The sequence below is a fragment of the Pseudopodoces humilis genome, chromosome 1, assembly GCF_049639895.1.
Source record: "Pseudopodoces humilis isolate 2021_Gansu_Grassland_sample_001 chromosome 1, ASM4963989v1, whole genome shotgun sequence".
NCBI lineage: Eukaryota > Metazoa > Chordata > Aves > Passeriformes > Paridae > Pseudopodoces > Pseudopodoces humilis.
In genome coordinates this window covers 18304652-18324131 of record NC_142200.1, presented here as the reverse complement: position 1 = coordinate 18324131, position 19480 = coordinate 18304652, and the positions used below count along the sequence as shown (strand labels likewise).

The 19480-nt window shown below is 40.8% G+C and overlaps 1 protein-coding gene across 4 annotated transcripts in view; it reads left to right on the top strand.

The window, feature by feature from the left end:
* The window catches only part of OXR1 (oxidation resistance 1), a 257957-nt gene that overhangs the window by 27486 nt on the left and 210991 nt on the right, over positions 1-19480 (top strand). For all 4 annotated transcript variants that reach the window (XM_014255452.2, XM_088067288.1, XM_088067294.1 and 1 more), the window contains one exon: positions 5960-6038. In XM_014255452.2, coding sequence (XP_014110927.2) covers positions 6022-6038 — 17 coding nt within the window. In that variant the 5' untranslated portion in view covers positions 5960-6021. Of the gene's footprint in view, positions 1-5959; positions 6039-19480 lie in introns of those variants that run through there.

The window sequence follows — 19480 nt, the reverse complement described above, 5'->3', positions numbered from 1 at the left end:
CTCCCTCAGCCCATGGTGAACCATGGTGGAACAGATATCCACTCTGCAGCCAGGGGAGAGCCCGTGCCACAGCGATGCACAAGCTCTGAAGGAGACTGCAGCCCATGGAGAGGAGCCCACGCTGGCACAGGGCTTCTGGCAGGACCTGTGACCTGCATCAGTCCATTCCTGGAGGACTGCACCCCCTGCAAGGGACCCACACTGGAGCAGTTCTTGAAGAACTGCAGCCCAAGGAAAGGACCCACACTGGAGCAGTTCTTGACGGGCCAGTTCCTGTGGGAGGAACCCCACACAGGAGCAGGAGCAGCTGAGATGACCACAATCCCTATTCCTCATCCCCCTGTGCTGCCTGAGAGGGGAGACAGAAGTCAGGAATGAAGTTGAGCCTGGAAAAAAGGGAGGGGTGATAGAAACTTTATCAAGCTTTATAAATCTTTATAAATAAAGAAAAATAATGAAAACTTGATCACTCCTGGCTACTGCCTGTGAGTCTTTTTTTGTATTCATGCTGTTTTCTGCACATCCACTACTTAATTAATAATAAATAATTGATGGTCCAGCAATTGTGCCTAGAGAAGGACAAGCAGTTTTTAGCAGTCTTCCCCCCTCCCCCCATTTTAGATTTACAAGGAACTTAGATTTTAAGATCATCTAAAAGATGTAGAGAAATGTCCCTTTATCCTGAAACTGTAGGAAAGAAAGCTCTATGTGCTACCACAAAGGTGAAGGAGGGTAAAATACCCAGAAAAAATGGTTGTTTATTTTTTAATGTCCTTTTCTCTGATTTAAGAATCAATACATTTCTTTAACGTGCCCACAGAGAGCATGCAAAGAAATTTCCTGTTACAGTAGTTAGGGTTTATCTTGAATTGCCTACAGGCAGAAGTGGATGATCTAACAGGGAATGAGTGATAGAGCACACCACCACAATAAATATATTGTGTGGATTCAGTGAGAGAGGCTACATGTGCTGTTTCCTTCAAGCAGAAAATAATCTGTCATCTATTATTTGTACCAGCATAATATTTTAATTATCCCAGATTCAACCATCATTTCACATCCCCCTCCTGTGTTTTCACTTTATACCTAGACCTATAGGATCACAGGACAACTCAATTTGGAGGGGACCTCTGAAGGATTCTAGTCCATCCTCCTGCTCAGAGCAAGGTCAGCTGTGGGTCAGTCCATGTTGTTCAGAGCTTTATTCAGATGGGTTTTGAGACACCCGAATGAGCGAGGCTCTCATGTGGTTCAGTGCGCACCTGAACCCACTCCAGTTTATCAGTGTCCTTCTTGCATCAAGGGCAGGCTGCAGAACTGGATGCAGAATTTCAGGAAGGGTCTGATGACATTTTAATAAAGCAGTATGATCCCTCCCCTCTGTCTGCTGGCCATGTTCCTGCTAATAAAGTCTGGAATGCTGTTTACCATCTCTCTGCCTGGACACGCTGCTGACTCACGCTCAGTTTGCTGCCCTTCCAGCCAGACAGTGCCCAGCCTATGCCATTGCAAGAGTTTCTCCCTTCCTAAATACAGGACTTTGTATCTGTCCTTGCTGGATTTCATGAGACCTCTGTCAGCTCATGCCTCTAGTCTGCCCAACTCACCCTGGGTGGCAGCCCCACCCTTAAGCAGATCAGCTGGTCTCCCCTAATTTGAGGCCATCTGCAAACTGGATGGTTGTGCATTATATTGATTCCTTCAGGTCTTTGATGAAGATCTTATTGTGTAATTCTGTATAAACATCCTTTGCCATATTTTTTGCTGCAATACAATTGTTTCTTAACTGAAAATATTTTTATTCTTGATCATCTTGCTCAGATTTGCATGGCTTTAAGCAGTCAGTGTGAATCTCTGTAAATTATGCTTAAATGTATCTGGTGCAAATGAAAAGGTTCACTGATATTTTGTGTCAGTTTTAGTGGCATCTTTAAGACATTTTAGAAATCAGTATTGCTGTTAAGAAGGTTCTCATTTTGAAAGTCATAGTTTTCAGAAATTATCTCCAAATAGATAAATGATATTTCTCATCTTCCTCTGTACAAAGCGACTGTTCACAAGAAAGTGAGGGTGGTTTTCCAAGGCTATTATGCCACTTTGCTCTAAGAACAGTACCTTCCACCAGAGAGGGAGTAGGTTCAGCTGAAAGGCAGCAGTTGACACACAGTTACCCTCAATAAACCAGTGAAATGGTATAGGAAACATTGGTTGTTGTTTTTTTTGTTGTTGTTTTTTGCTTTTTTTTTTTCTTAAAAAAAAAAAAAGGATATAGTTGTGCCTGGAGGAAAAGGAATTTGATGAGACCAGCAGAGTTTCTGCTGAGACAGGTAGTAGTGCTGGCATAATGGTTGAACTTGATCTTAAAGGGTCTTTCCAACCTAAACAATTCAGTGATTCTGTATCCAACACCTTCATACTTCTGCACCAGTCACCTTCAAGGGAAGGGAACCTGCTTCAGCTACTAATCAATTTTATACATGTTGGTTTCCCTCAAATAGCTTTTCTTGTTTCCTGAGAACTACAGTACCTTATGTCAATCCCTAACATTTTTATTTATATCCAAAAAGAGAAAGCATCAGAGCCCTTCAGTTAAAGTTATTGCAAACATAAAGGCAGTCCTACCTACTAATGTAAGATGCTTATGAATGATGTTCTTTAGTGGAAATGGAAAAGATGATCAAATGATTGAATAAATTTGGCTTAAAATTTTCAGTGTCAAAGTTCCACTGATGCTCACAGGATCATAAGTGACTGTGTCATTTTTAAATATAGGAGCTGGACTTCTAGGTCACAACTTAAATATTTCTGAAAATTGAATTTTGGAGCTTGAACCTTGTTATTTCTCAGGGAAAAGGAATGCCTGACTCAGATCTCTTAGCACATTTATGCATTGGGCTCCACATTGTGTAATCACCTGTCTGAATGGCATTAGACACTTAATAAAGTGCACAGGGCAGAGGCTGACTTGCATTCCTTAAACCTCATCCATGTTTCATCTCTGAGCTGAATATCTGACAGTGTAAGCATAGCTTCTGGTTAGCCTGACAATCACAAATAGGGATCTGGAGTGTGACTTCTCAGAACATGCAGGGAATGTGTATGCCCCAAAACCATTGATTTTCAATTGGAGTGGACACTTGGCCTGCTTAAAGCCTTTAGAAATTCCCAGTCAAGACAACTAACTGGAAGCAGGCATTTGTTATGTTCTCACTGTAGAGGGACTGGTGTCAGTAAGTGGCAGGGAGAATAATTGCATGGGAAGGAAGATGTACTTCAGGCTGATGATACTTGTGCTTCTTGCTCAGCTGCAGGGCTGTGATTCTGGAACAAGAGGGCATGGAAAGGAAGAGGGAGGTTCCTTCAACTCGTTGCAGCTGTACAAGCTAAGGAGACACACTAAAACAAAACAAAACAAAAATTAAAAAAAACCCCTACACAAACCAAAAAAGAAAATGCTTTAAGAGCAGCTGGTTAATTGAGACAAAAATATCATTGCCCCAACCCATAATGAAATATAGTGCTGTGAAAATGCTGCTTCCTCATCTGGAAGTAACAAGATATTTCACCTGGTGTCATTTTATCTGATCTGACATGGAGATGTGAAGTCCCCCAGAGCATCTTACAAATTTAGAAGGGAGTTTGTAGACAAAAATTCTCCTGTCAGTCAAGATCATGTAATCATAGCTTCTTCCTCATGGACAAAAGATTTGTATTTAGATATTACATTTACATTTAACAAATGAACTAAACTAGGATAGAATGTCTGACTTTGTAAGCTATTTTTGCTTTAATCTGAACATCTGAGAGAAGGACAGAAAGGTATCATTAGCATCAGTATTATGCATTGTGAGGGCAGTGGGTGTGTGAAAAGGCAATCACCAGGGGAGTGAACCAGGGTTGGGAGCTGCTGCATTCTCATGGGAAGGACCCGGTGGCAGAAGCTTCAGGCTGCAAGGGCTGGCACATGCCTGCACTTTCCAGGTGCTGCTTAGCTGCAACGATGGACCAGAGTGCTGTGAACGGCTGTTGCAAAAGTAACTTGATTTGTGGAGCTGGGAGGATGCAGGGCACCCTGAGCACTGCCTGGCCTTCTCGTCATCATTGTTCTTCCCAGTTTGGGCAGCATTTTGAGTCTCTGCTTTCAGTTCTGCTGGGAACTGCTTCTGGCTGCTGCTGGGAATGGCTGAATCCTTCTTTGGGAGGGTGAAGCTCCTGGGGAGCTGCAGTGTCAACCTTGCCACAGCTGTTGGCACAGCAGAGACAGGCAGCATCTCTGCTCTAGCTCACCTGCAGTAGTGTGGAGGGTGTGCAGGGGTGGTCTCAACATGTTCCCTCTAACAGACTGGTGCTAAAGCCCTTTGCATGTTGGAGACCTTGACTTGGGTGGGACATCAAGGGAGGCTTCTGCTTCCCTGCATGGGGCTGCAGAGCCCCAGGGGCCTCTCCTGGGGACCCACACACTGAGTGAGGTGCTGACTTGCCTGGGGAAGGAGCTGCTGGAGGGCAGTGCTGCCATTGAGGGCACCTGGGCAGGCTGAAGAAATGTGCTGACAGGAATTTTACAAAGTTCAGCAAAAGCATGTGCAAGCTCTTGCCAATGGGGTGGAATAATCTTGCATAAAATTATGGGCTGGGGATGAAATGCCTGGGAGTGGTACAGAAAGGGATCTGAGGGTCCTAGTGAACTGCAATTTTCTCAAGAACCAGCAGTGTGTCCTTACAGCAAAGAAAATCACCTGTTTCCCTCGGCTGCATGGGCAAAAGCTTAGCCAGCAGGTCGGGGGGAGATCCTTGTCTTCTACTTGTGAGACTGACTGTGGAGCACTATGTCCAGTTCTGGGCTCCCAGAATACGAAGGATGTCAACTTCCAGAGACCAAATGAAGTGGTCTAGGGACTGTAGCAAAAGACAGTCAACAGAAGACTGAGAGAACTGGATCAGCTCAGGGTCAGAAGAGATGGGAAGACATCACCTTGGTACTGTCAACAAGTACCTGAATGAAGGGTGTAGTGGAGATGAATATGATAAGATATGACAGATATGATAAAAGGCAGTGGACACAGGGTATAGTATGGAAAAGTCTGACAGATGTTAGGAAAAATATTTTCACCGTGTTGGTGATGAGGTACAGTAACTGGTTTCCAAAAGAGGTTGTGGACATACTCAAGACCCAAGTGGACACATCCCTGAGCAGCCTGATCTAATTATACCTGCTCTGAGCTGAAGGCTAGACTAGGCAGTTTCTCCTGACCTAATTATTCTAATATTCTGTAATCTCATATTTTCATGTAAAATTTGGAATTTATCTTTGGAGGACTAATAATAATAATAATAATGATAATAACAATAACAGTAACAATAACAATAACAATAACAATTCCTGAGGTCTGCATTAAGTAGACCCACACCAGGAAATCTCTTTTTCTTATTTATAATAATGTTTTCTTTCTGGAAAAATTACTAATTTACTGAGATAGTCATTCAACAAATTGAGCACCAAAACACAGTTAAGATATTCTTGATTTTATATTTTATATAAATATGATTTTAAATAAAATATAAAATATATATAAATTTATATAGCTTTGTTCAGACTGGAAATTCGGGAAGACCTGTCTAGCTGCTTTAAAGCACATGCATTTCAGTTGTGCACTGTAAGAGACAAGGACTTTTAGATGTTGCACTATCATATACTATTATGCCTAACTCTTGTTGAGTAACTGTTCTAATTATGTCAGGTTTAAGCCCTACTAGTGGGATTTGGTCTTAGTCTTTTTTAACTTTTATCTTGTGTTTGTTAACCTTTGCATACTTTTGCTAACCTTTTTATTTCTGTAAAATTGCCAGGTATTCTCTGAAGTTTCACTGGAAGATGTTTACTAATGTACTTATTGTTCAGGATATTAAAATAAAGGTCCTGAGTTTCTTGATTTAAAAATATCTTTTTCTTCTCATCCAGGTCAATATAAGCAGCCTGTGCAGAGCACTGCGTTCATAAATGTGAAACAAGCCCGCACCATCATGTTTGGCACTAAGAGGTCAGTTTCCACCATTTTTGTTATGCTTTTCATCTCAAAAACCCAAATAATATGGCTGTTGTGACTAATCTGAAATTTTTGCATTTTCTAAAAATATTGTTATACAGAACACATCAGCTAGATAAGTTTACTTTTTCTATTATAATGATTAGGTTTTCTTTGCTGTAAAGCTCTGCTTTGTCAGGTATGTGGCATGCAGACCAGGTAGCCTAAATGACAAATGGCATCCCCAAGGCAAGAATGCCAAATAAGATGCTGTACTAGTGCTGGAGGACAGCCCTTCTGCTTTCTAGCATGGAAAATGATACCAGGACAACAAAACACAAGTGTAAGATAGGTTCTTTTCTGTCATTTTAGGGAGTCTGTACTGATATAAGGTAATGTCCATCTCTTACTCGCTGTGATTCAATGTCGTACCCCAAATGTCTCCAAAAAATCAACAGTTTTGGGTCCATGATATCTACTTCCTGCAACTCTGATAAGCATCAGGTAGTCTGTATCAGTGTGCCTCTGCTTCCCCCACAGTTCCTGCAGCCACACAAGCCCTGACAGCACCCTGGGGCACTCTGTCAGGTTATCAGCTCCTGCACTTGTTATGGGTCTTCTGCAGGGGAGTGTGATTTTCCCTGAATAATAAAGATACTACAGACCATTCCCTTCATTGTGAAATCCCTAATTTTTGTGTTTGTTGGCAGCCTTGTAGGTTTTTAGAAGCTAGTCAAAGACTTCAGCACTGGTGCCCCAGTTGCATGGCAGCCTAGTAAAATGTTTGCCCTGTGCAGCAGCAGATCACCTTTAACCTGGTACCTGGAGGAATACCTCACTCCTCTGAATTGTTGTGAAGAGGGGATGCTGCCTTGCACATAAGAGGCAGATATGAAGCAGCATCTTGCATGTCTGCAGGAGTCAGAGGTGGCAAATGATAAGAAAACTCAGCTTGGTTTTCTGAAGCTGTGGCTTGAGTTGCACAAGGCTTCAGTGTGAGCTGCAGCCTTGCTGGAGTCAGGGTGCACCAGGGGCTCCCCGTTCCCCTGTGCTCCTGCTCACACGGCCAAGAATTCAGCAGGGTGTTTTGCATCTGGCTGAAGTGGGATTGGGATCCAGATTGTTACCTTGTATAAAAGATGCATATGCAATACATTTTTAGGGTATCTTTCCAATAAAAGTAAACTTTGTATTTTTAGATAAGGACAGAATCTGTTGTTTTGTCAGTGTAATGAGTTTGAGATAATTGCCAAAGAGGGTACAATTGCAAGTAACAATTACAAACTTACCATTTGAGGATTTCTGCTTTTAATTAGTTGTCTCTGCAGAATATTAACATTCAAGTAAATCAAAGACATTCTACTCAGTGAAATAATTTATTACATTATATTTAGGTGGGTTAGTTATTTTTGTCAATATGTACTTTAACCCCTTATTAACTCTCTATGGCCTGACTTAAACAATTTTTCCCTCTTAGGATCACCTCTTTATCTTTTCTTACTGTTATAAAGCAATGGCCAAATTAAGACTGTGTTTGATTGGTAGGCTTGAAATTTCATTTTTATCTTTTTCCTCACAAATTTAATCTTGATTACCAGGCAAATTAAAATTCCTCATAAAGAGTATTACAAACAGTGGGAAATTCTCTTCCATATCTTCAAACAAGGTTTTATGAAAAAAGGTGCACTTGGGAAACAGAAGCTCTTTGTTTCTCTGCTGTACTGTGTTCTGCTATGTCTCACTTTATGCAGACTTTTCTGAATCACTTGCAATAAATAAAGGATGTTTGTCTTTCTGGAGGAAAAGAGTCACAGTGGACCTCCATAACAGTAGCCTTCTAGGTGTAGACTGGGACATTACATCAAGTATTCTTGAGATTGGTATTGTTTTAGTTAAGCAGTAATTGAGTACTTGTCAGATGTTTTGTTCTAACTATTACAGAACATTTTGAATTTTATTTTCATAAAGAATTATGTAAATTACTATGAACTAGAGATTTTTATTGTGATCAAGAAAATCTTGAGGTTCTATTGATTATTTTTAAAGGCTATAAGCTCCTATAAATAAACTGCCTCTGTTGAGAATTTTTGAAATCTTGTTTTGAACATTAGCTCTTTTTCTTAAAAGAAATACTATATTAATTTGGAAATATAATAAACAACATATGTATTTTTCTGGAGGAAAGGATGACTTAAGGTTTATTTTCTTGAAAAAAAAAGGTTTAATTAGTTCTAATAATACATTACTAATTATAATCTCCATAAAACTTTTCATGAAATTGCATGACTTTGAATCAAAATAGGAGTTATCTCCTGTCACCAGATCTTTGGAAGTTATTAGGTGCATATACTATGTCAACTGCTTTTTATTGATAACTTTCTCTTAATTTTACGTATAAAGTTAATTTTTAGTGGATAATCCCTGTTGGATGGGCTGGCAAAACTGACTCTCCAACCACAACAGTGTTGACAAACTTTGTATGTGAGGCAGGTATTTCTCAGCTGCTTTATAAGAGACTGTGTTGTTAATGTGAACTGACATAGCTAACAAAGAGGTGAATTCCTCCTAATTTCAGTTTAATTTGAGAGCTGATCCCATGATTTTAAATACTGAACTGTTGTGGTTTCTCTGTGTTGTTCTTGTATTCTGTTCTCATCTGTTTCTCTATCATGCTAATTTTTCCCCAGTTAATTTAATCTACAATAAACACCAGCACTGAAATAGCAGAGATCAGTACATAGACCAATGAGTTCCTATGTGCTGTATTATTCATGTTGTGTACTTATTTCCATCTTTCAAGAGCAGTTGCTGATACTATTCTCCTCATGTAGAAGGCAGAAGTATTTAAATAACTTTAGGGAAGAGATTTTTACTTTGTAGGAACCAATGTGTGTAGGAACTTTATGTGTGGAAGATGCTCTGCAAGGACAGGCACTAAATCAGTGCATCCCCAGGATCTGCAAGGTCGGGCTGACTGTCTACCTACCACTGTGATCATGATGATCAGGGGTATTCTTACCTGCAGTTATTTATGTTCTGCAGTTTGGGAAGCTCATGTTGTACAGCTCCATGCACCTGGAGAATATTTCTCCTGTGTGGCATGCGCAGTTTTCTTCTCCTTCTCTAGCCTAGATTGGAGTGCTTCAAAAGATAGCCTAAGTGACAAATCCAGCCCTCAGAGCCAAGCTATTTGGTCCCTAAATGAGTTTAGCAGACTGAAGGAGGAAAATGTAAGAAGCAGGATGCGAGAAGTACAAGGACATTTGCATAAGTGTGTGTGAGATATTACTCTGTTCCTGGAGCTGCATCCATTTGTCCCTTTGTTGAAGAGCCTTGCACATGGTATATGTTTGAGTTGGTCTTGCAGAGAATACCACCTTGGTCCTGTGAAGTCCACTAGTCCTGAGGGTCCCCTAGTACTTCTGTGTAATTACAGATTAGCTGCCAGATCCAAATCTGTTTCCTGCAATAAGTATGGTGCCTCCTTCTCCTCCTTTGGTTTGACCCTCAGAAAGGTCCATAGAGCTAAGAGTGGCTCTTGTGTGATCTGCTGCCAGCACTTGGGCGGTTGAGGGCTAGTGTTACCAGGTTTAACTCAAACTATTTTGGAGAAAGACTCAGCCTTTACTTTACTCGACTCTTCTTGTGGAGAACATTTTACTTATAGGGTGTGATTCCAGCCTGAGGCACTGTAGCCAATGCAGGTGGTAGCTTCTGCTAGGTGCTGATGGCTGGTTTGGTGCTTCGTGATGGCTGGCCAGGTCAGTCTTGGCCAGTGGTCCAAGAGTTTCATAACACAGCAGTTGTTTCTGGAGGCAAATAGTTTTCTTTCCTAATCATACTCCAATCAGTCATCCTGGAAAGCTGTAGTCAATTTTCTTAGGCCAGGTCTGTCAGCAGCAATTGGAGTCCTGTGATAAATACAAAACAAACCTTTCTTCCAGTGTCTAATCATATTGCTATGTTCATAAACTCAGATAATAGTTAAGCTGGATGAGTAGTATGGTTGGTATTGGAGGATGATGAGATTTGGAAAGACATGTCAGCTTTTTAGTCACTGACAATTACTGACTTCCTTATATCTGGTTTTGATTAGAAAGTTAAGGAAATAATGTTTATTTATAAACTCCTGATATGAACAGACTGTAATGTTTTCAAGATTATTTTCAAGATAATATAAGCCTACTTTCTTCTCTTCTTATAGCTTCAGGGAGACTGTGTTTACAAAGGGTTTCTAAATTTCATGTTTTTAATTGCATTAGTCTTGGACTATTGCTGTGTTTGTTCTGATACCTTTGCCAGGTTCTAAAGCGTGGCCAGTGGATGCCCACAAAGCTCTGTCCATTACTGAACACTAGGAGCATATGCCAAAGATTTTTCTTTGGGATTTGTAAATGTACAAAAATAATTTTCTGGTTTGACCTAAATTCACATGATGCTCACCATCCCCTTTCTTTTGCCTTTTAATTGGAAGTGACACTCCTTGAATGAAGCTGTGACATACTTTGTGTCTTCTCTGTTACAGAATTAACTTTTTTATTGTTGAACTTTGTTTTGGTAGTGAACTGCAAAATAGTATCTATTGACATGGACTCTTTTTAAGCTTACTACCTACTCCAAAATATGAACTTTTAATTTCTTGCACTGTTTCATTGCTGAGGGATCTGCAGGCTGACTAATGTAAAATGATAAGGCAGCTGTGAGACTTGGATTTTATTCAACCAGAACAGATGCAGTCTAGAATACAAATGTACATGGGCAACACAGTTTGTAGCACACACAGACAGGGGTACAGAGTGGGGAGCAGAGAAGAGCTTGACACTGTGTAAGCGGTAGCCAAAACACTGATGTGTTATCAACAGCTTTTTAATCACAAATTCAAAACACACCACCATACGGTCTGCTGTAAAGAAAATTAACTGCATCCCAGTCCAACCCTGTGCAATGTAAAAATCCATATGCTGAAGCTTAAGCTCCAATAGAATGATTGAATATATATTACAAAAGACAGAAAATACAAATTTTTATTTTATCAATCCATCCAATAAAAATGTGGCTTACCATACAGAAAAATAAAGTAAAAAAAAATTACACAATGGTGAACAGCTTTTAAAAATTTGCTTTAAGCAACTGCATCCCTAATTAGAAAACATGAATTAATACCTGAGTATATTCTATGCTTTAGGAAAGAATATAAGGATTTTAAGAAAATATAGAATAAATTTAAGTCTGCTTAAATTTTTCTAAACTGTTAATATGTTCTCAATTTTATTCTTACAGAATTCTATTTCACATTAAGGCTCTACCCTGCCTTTTAAAGGCATTTACATGACCTAACCAGCTAACTTGGCATGTATATTTTGTTAGAGAAAGTTGTCTCTATTTCTACACCAACTTCATGCTGTAGGTCTAATTCTCAGAAGTATTTAATTACTAAATCCTAATGTGTTTATTTGCTATATCTTGGAGTTTTTGTAGAAGTGTCTGATTATTGCCTGCAGATTATTTAATTATAGGATTACACTTGCACTTCAGCAATAACCTTTAATACCACAAGTTCCTTCTTCAAAAGGAAGAGGCTTTCAAAAGCTGGCATTATAAAAAGGACCGAACATCTCAGTGACAGGATTGTTTTTTGTTTGTTTATTTTCTTTGCAGTGGAGTGAGAAGTGTTTATTTGTTTCTCAGTTGATCTCCAACAACAAATGTGTGACCAAAACTGCAGACACCTTTCTTGTGGTTCCAGATCCCTTATGCTTTAGAAGATTCAGAAGGCACAGAATTTCTGAGCAAGACCTTAAGATATACTGTGTATATAACTTGGCTTTTTATTATACAGGGATGTGTTTCCTGTTACACCCTGTTCAAGTTCCTGCTGAAGGGCAAATTGCTGCATTTCCATGATCAGTGGAATTCTTTTGTTTCTATTCAGAAGTCAGGATTTCATATTAATATTCTAATAATGCTCTTCAGCAAGAGAATGGAGGAGGAGGAAAATGTTTTGTTTATTTTGTTTAAAATATTTTTAAAAGTGTTTTGTTTTTTAAAGGTTTTATTTTTGGAAGAAAAATATGCCAAGGTATAAACTGAAGGTCAGTCTTGCTGAATGATGAAGTCTGTTGAAGGTACTCATGCCCCAGTTCAGTCATTTCTTTAGGCATAGAAAAACATGAATAAATTTCCCAGGCAAGGATGAACTTTTTCTCATGCTCAGATTTCATGCTGATCTTGGGCCTCAATGCCCTGCAGATATCTCCTGTTAGTGGTATGTATCTAGTCTTAGCAGAGCCTGCTAGGATTCTGGCTGCAAAAATACCTTAGTAACATTTCTCTGATTTTTAGGAAATGAAGTCTGTAGATTAGATAATTATTACTGCTGCTACATGTGAAACTTACTCTCAATTTGAAACCGCTCTTATTTAATTCCAACTTCAATGTGAGAAGCACATGTGACAGTCAGCACCTAACAGAGCTAAGTGGCATCATCCAAACTCTGCTGCATTTTCATATGGAAGAATAGCTACACTGGTGGTCAGAAATACATTTTCTCTCTTGCCAGGTACATCCCTGAAGCCTTCTGAAGCAGAACTGGTACCATATAATGAAAGCAGTTGCTGTATCTTACATACTTTTTCAGATGCTCCTGGCAATTACATGAATTCTCAAATGTCTCCCTTTTTTTGGATGCTTTTAAAAATCCCTGTCCACAAGGACAGCACTGTATCAGACCAAAAGATGTTTCTCCCTGTTCTTTATTTCGTAACAAAAATCTCAATATCCTGATAAAAACCAAACCTCATTTCACAATGTGAAATATCTGCATCCTGCTTGTATGGATATAAGATCCCCAGGTTAAACTTTCAGCATGGTGAATAATAGACACCTGCACAAGTCCCATGCTTTGTTAATAGGATTTGTTTATGCTGCTCCCTGATAATTTTTTAGACACTCCTACTTGTGATGTATTTTATTATGGTGTTACAGAAGATGCTTTGGTAAAATGTATTCTGATTCTGTATTCAGCTACATGAATCAGTCCCAGGGAATGGGACCAGCTCACCCTCTGTGTTTGTGCTGTATTGCTGCAGATAGTGGTCATGGGCTGTTGGCTCCATATTTATGTGGCCATAAATTGCCTGTTTTGCTGACACTTTAAAGTAAATGGAGGAAAGCATCAGCACTGCTGGCTTTCTGGCAGGAAGCCTAAGAGCCACTTGGTATGCTTGTGTGTCTAACTAATGCCACTTCAATGGAAAGTTTTAATTAAGTGCATGTCTGTGTGTGCAGAGAAGAAATCAAGGGCATTTGGGAAAAAAAGTGTTTCTGCTCCAGCATCATTGAGGAGTAATTTGGTGGGAGCACTAAATGGCTTTCAATTAATTTAAAAATATTTTCTTAAACATTATCAGAAAGGACCAAAAATCAGTCTGAAGGGGAGACTATAATATTATTCTGTAGATCTAACCCATTTGCCCCATACTTGTTGTAAGATGTCATGGTAGTACAAGTTAGAGAAGTAGAGGCTGTAAAACTAATCTGATAGCTGGATTTCATTAAGCTCCCTAATTGTAATTATTAGAAGAACACTGGAAACTGGTTTGCCTACAAGCCACTATTTTTGATTCGTTCTTTCTGTAGCAGTTTTTGAGCTTGTAAACATCCAAAAATTCATTAATACAAGGAAAAATTTTATAGCAAATATTTTATAACTAGGTAGCCATATTAAAATACTAGCTGTTGAAATTGAACTTATCACATGGGAATTTTAGCCCTATTTCCACTTTCTCACAGTTACAGGAAAAAAAGTGTACTCAGTTCTCTTCAGACTGTCTAGAGGGATTGCTCGTTATGAAAAAGAGAAGTTCTGAGGAGCAGGGGTAATTCATTTACCACTAGATATGGTCCATGGTTTATTTTGGATAATGTTTGGTATATAATTTATTGTTCTATATGCATTACAACAAAGCTCAAAGGGGGCAATGTAGCAGTAGGTCATGGCGGCACGGAAGATTTCGGGATGTAACGGAAAGTTAGTAACCCCCCTTCTCCACAGAGTACGGTAAGGACTCCTGCAATTAGCCAATAGCACCTAGCTGTGCTGAAAGCAGATGGGAGTAACACAGTGACCCTAGGTTATAAAATGTCAAATTCTCCTACAATAAACGCCATTTCTTTGCCATCCATCACATTGATGTCTTGTGGGTAGAATGGTCCGAGTGGCCAAGGTGGGCCACCGTGCTGGCTTCTGAACCAGGGTGTCTGCCTTGCTTGAAAGGCTACAGGGCAACCCTTTTTTTTTTTTTTTTGTACAGGGATCATTATGTCATATTGTATCTGCCTTAATCCCTATAAAGTTTTTAAGGACTTAATATAGGGTGCTTTCCACTCTTTTATCCATCTTTCAATCAAGGTAGAAACATGCTTTATTGTTCACTAAATGTTTTTCCAGAAGAAATGGAGTTTTCTTGACACCCAGTCCAAAACTCTGCAACAAACTCTGTGAGGAGCCAGGGATGACCACGCAATCTTAGCTTTTGTTCATGTTTGATCTTCCATCTGTAATGTAACAATGAGTTATTCTTTGCATTAAATAACCACAGTGAAAGAACAACACTTAAGCCTTGTCATGGTGAATTCTTTTGTTCCTCTGTATGAGATCTTAGTTTAAATACATGTTCTTCTGTGAACTGTACTTACTGTATGACGGAAGCTTCCCCCATTCCCAAAGCCCCATTTTTCTTGTTTGTTTCTTAACATGGACAAAGTTATTTTCTGAACACAGAATTCTGTGTCTGATTTCCTAATATCACAGAGATATGACAGGAAAGGAAGATGAAGAGGGGAAGCACGCTTTATGTCAATGACAGCTGTACATGGAGCTCTGGGATGGATGAAGAGCCAACCAATGGCTTATGGGTCAGGACTAAAGGGAGGGCAGGGACAGGTGACATTATAGGGTCTGCTACAGGCCACCCAACCAGGAAAACTGAGTGGATGAGGCCCTCTGTAGATAGATAGGAGCAGCCTCATATTCTTACAAGCCCTGGCTCTCATGGGAGACCTCAACCACCCTGATATTTGTTGGACAACTTAGCAGGGCATAAACAATTGAGGGGATTCCTGGAAAGCATTGATGGTAACTTTCTTCTCCAAGGGATAGAGGAGCCAGCAAGGGGAGGTGCTATGCTGGACCTTGTTCTCACCACACAAGAGAGGCTGCAGGGGACTGTGGAGCTCAAGGGCAGCCTTGTCTCCAGTGACCATGAAATGGTGGAGTTCAATACCCTTTAGGGCAGTGGGGAGAGTGCACAGCAATCTCACTACCCTGGACTTCAGGAAAGCAGACCTTGTCTGTCTTGAATTACTCCTCTTGGTAGAGTACCATGGCATAAAGGCTCATAGGGAAGAGGAAATAAAGAAAACTGGTTGATATTCAAAGATCACCTTCCAACTCAGAAGAGATGCATCCCAACAAGTAAGAAATCAGGCAAAAATGTTTGGAGGCCTGTGTGGGTGAACAAGAAGTTTCTGGGTAAACTCAAAGTCAGAAAAGAGTGTGGAAGCAAGGACAGGGAACTTGGGAGGAATACAGAGAAATTGTCTGGGCAATCAGGGGTCAAGTGTGGATAACTAAGACCCTGACAGAAACAAATCTAGTCAGGAACATCAAGGGCAATAAGAAAAGTTTCAATAAGAATATCAGTAGTAAAGGACAGACTAGGGAAATGGTGGGCCCTCTCTGGAAGGAAATGTCAGACCTTGTTACCTGGGGTATGGAGAAGGTTGAGGTATCCAATGCCTCTTTTGCCTCAGTCCTCACCAATAAGTGCTCTAGCCACACTGCCCAAGTCACAGAAAGCAAAGGCAGGAACCAGGAGAATGAAGAAATGCATGCTGGAGAAGATGAAGTTCAAGATCATCTAAGGAACATGAAGATGCACAAGTCCATGGGACCTGATGAGATGCATCTGTAGGACCTCAGGGAGTTCTCAGAGGAGTCTCTAAGCCACTATCCATCATATAGAAGTCACGGCAGTCTGGTGAAGTTCCCACTGACTGGAAAGGGGGAAACATAACCCCTAGTTTTAAAAAGGGAAAAAGAAGGAGACCTGAGGAACAACAGGCCAGTTGGTCTCACCTCTGTGCCTGGCAAGATAATGGAGCAGATTCTTCTAAAAACTGTGCTAAGGCACATGCAAAATAAGGATGTGATTGGTGGCAGACACTATGGTTTCACTAAGAGCAAATCACGTCTGAAAAGTTTGGTGGCCTTCTGTGATGGGGTTACAGTGCTGGCAGATAAGGGAACAGCAGCAGATGTCTTCTAGTGGGACTTGTTCAAAGCACTTGACACTGTCCCACATGACATCCTTTGACTCTAGCATGGAGAGACATGGATTTGATGGATGCACCACTCGGTGGATAAGGAACTGGCTGGTTGGTCAAACTCAAGAAGTTGTTGTCAAGGGCCTGGTATCCTTGTGCAGAGCAGTGACAAGTGGCATTTTGCAGGGGTCAGTATTGGACTGCTGCTGTTTAACAGCCTTGTTGGTGACATGGTGTCATGGTGTAGCAGGGGGATTGAAGACACTCTTGGCAAGTTTGGCAATGACACTAAACTGTGTGGTGTGGTTGACACACTGGAGGGAAGGGATGTCATCCAGAGGGACAAGGACAGGCTTGAGATGTAGGTCCATTCAAAACCCCACGGAGTTCAACAAGGCCAAGTACAAGGCCCTGAGGAAAAGGACTTGGGGGTGTCAGTGGATTGATAGCTTAAGATGTGGACAATGTGGACTTGCAGCCCAGAAAGGCAAATGTGTCCTGGGTTGCATCAAAAGCAGTGTGGGCAGCAGGGCTATGGAGGGGATTCTGGTTCTTGGCTCTGCCCTTGTGAGATCCCACCTGGAATGTTGTGTCCAGCCCTGAGGTCCCTAACACACAAAGGAAATGAACCTCTTGGAAGAAGTCCAGAGAAGAGAAGCAAAGATGGTCAGAAGGCTGGAACACCTCTCCTGTGAAGTCAGGCTGAGAGAACTGGGGTCTGTTCAGCCTGGAAAAGAGAAGGCTTTGGGGAGTACCTTTTGGTACCTAAAGAGGGCCTATGGAAGAGCTGGAGAGGGACTTTTTACAAGCATGTACAGTGGCAGAATAAGAGGTAATGTATTTAAACTGCAAGGGTGTAGGTTTAGATTAGAAATTAGGAAGAAATTCCTTACTGTGAACATGTTGAAACCATGGTTATCCAGGTTATCCAGAGAAGTTGTGGGTGCTTGGAAGTGTTCAGGGCCAGGCTGAATGGGACTTTGAGGCACCTTGCTCTAGCAGGAAATGTCCCTGCCCATGGCAGAGGAATTGGAGCTAGATGACCCTTCCAACCCAAACTATTCTATAATTCTATTCTAATATCTTTCTTTACTCCTGCTATTGTTTTGATAATGTGAGTCTGAAGACTGGAATAGGTAAAGCTTCCTTCTTAGCCTGTATACTTCTTTCAAATGTATATAGTAGATGGGGAGTCTCCTGGCAAGGGGAGAAATAAATGCAACAGATGCACAGTAAGAGCAAAACAGCTATGAGAGTAGTTCTAAGAGCTGAAGATGCCATTAAAAGGTCATTTACCTTTTGGCAAATCATTGCATTTTGCCTGACTTTTATTAGTGTGAGAGATGAGAAATGTTTTGGCATTTATTATGATAAACCAGTTGTAAACAGAATGATCTTGTTTCTCTGGGTATTATGGAGAAATGCTAGATGCCTCCACAACTCATGAAAAAGACAGGAATCCTTATGAACAACATAGGGAAAATCCAGAAACCAGAAAAATTATGTATCTTAGAGTATTCAAATTAAAGTAATGAATGCTGTGGTCTTAAAACCTTTGCTACAGTCTTAAAACCTTTATAAGATCATCACTTCACATTAAGGCAGAGCAGTGGTCCTGTTCAGAGTGTAGGAAGGTGTGAGGAACATTGCCCTGACCCATTGATTGGCTTACACACAGTTCCTCAGGCAGTGCACAGTCAGGCTCTGCAGCACCATGTGAATACTAAAACTATCAGAAAATGTCCAAACCCCACTTTTTTAATGGGAAAGTGGATAAACACTAGAAGAGTTTGTCACAAGATTGTATGGTCTCTGTCATGGCAATCAAAACTGGCTGTGGTCCTGAGCAATCTGCTGCAGCTGAGCTGGCTCTGAGTGGGGAGGATCCCAAGAGGCCCCACCAGCCCCAGTGACCCTCTTGCAGGCTATGAGACAAAGAAATACCACTACAATAAGAAACCTCTGAACCCCAAATTTCTGGACACAATGAAGCTTTGTCCTACTGTTTGTCCTGCTGATTACCACTGTCTGTATTGATTTCTGTCTCAGGGGTAGTCTTGGCCACCATCCCAGAGGATGCTGAGCTGGGCTGACCATTGGTATGATCCAGCATGGATGTTCTTGCATGTTTTAAGAGGATATTGGGCTGGACTACAGATAAGGAGTAAGTCTAACTATGGAGAACATATTACTTAGGAAAGGAGGCGATGCAGCTACACCTGTGATCCAGGCAGGGCAGCCCAGTGAGAGCCCTGACACTGAGATTTTGCATGAGGTTTTGTTTTCTTATCAGTTCTATGATGTAAGGTGGGTCTTCCTCTTTGAGGAGACACTGAAGATGCTGAGTGCTATGGTGAGGGGTCTGCATAGCTGTGCAGCAGCAGTGGGGACCATCCAACTAAAGCTGTGCTGTGATGGGGAGAGTGGGAGCTGCCAGTGCCTAGCACTAGCACTGAAGGAACTGGAAAATAAGTTAATTCCAGTTAAACATGAGTGTGACATTACCACTCTGAAATAAGGGTTACTATTTCTATCAGCAAACAACTAGAGGTTTGGCTGAGAGTAAAAAGACAGCATTACTTTTAAAAGGGGAAGGAAAAGGGCTTTTGCAAATGGAGCAAGCCTACCAAAACATACTGTTTTATCCAATAATGTTTGTAAAGAGCACTAGCAGCAGAAAGAATAACAAGCTGCCCCATATTCTGACTGTGTCTGTCTGTAGGAGATCGAGATGCAAGCATGGCTTGTGGCAGGTAGCATTTTGCCTCTGCTGTCACAAATCAGAAACAGCTCTGTGTTACTTTCACTTTCCAGGCACCTGTGTTTCCTCATGCCAAAGCTGCCCTTTGGGCCTGCCCCTTTGCAGTATGAGTTATGCCAGTAGAGATCCAGGATGCTTGTACTGAGAGATGAGCTGCTGCATGCATCATCTTTAATAGATTTAATGCCGATTGACTTCGGCATTGTCTGAATTGTTTCCAGTCATAAAGCTGACATTTAATTAACATCAGATTTAACCATCAATGTCCTTAACAGAGTTAGTCCAATTTTCATGTTTTAATAACTGTGAACAGCATGGATGCCCAGGTAGATTCCTTTCAAGGTAGATTCATTAGGGCAAAAAAAGGACC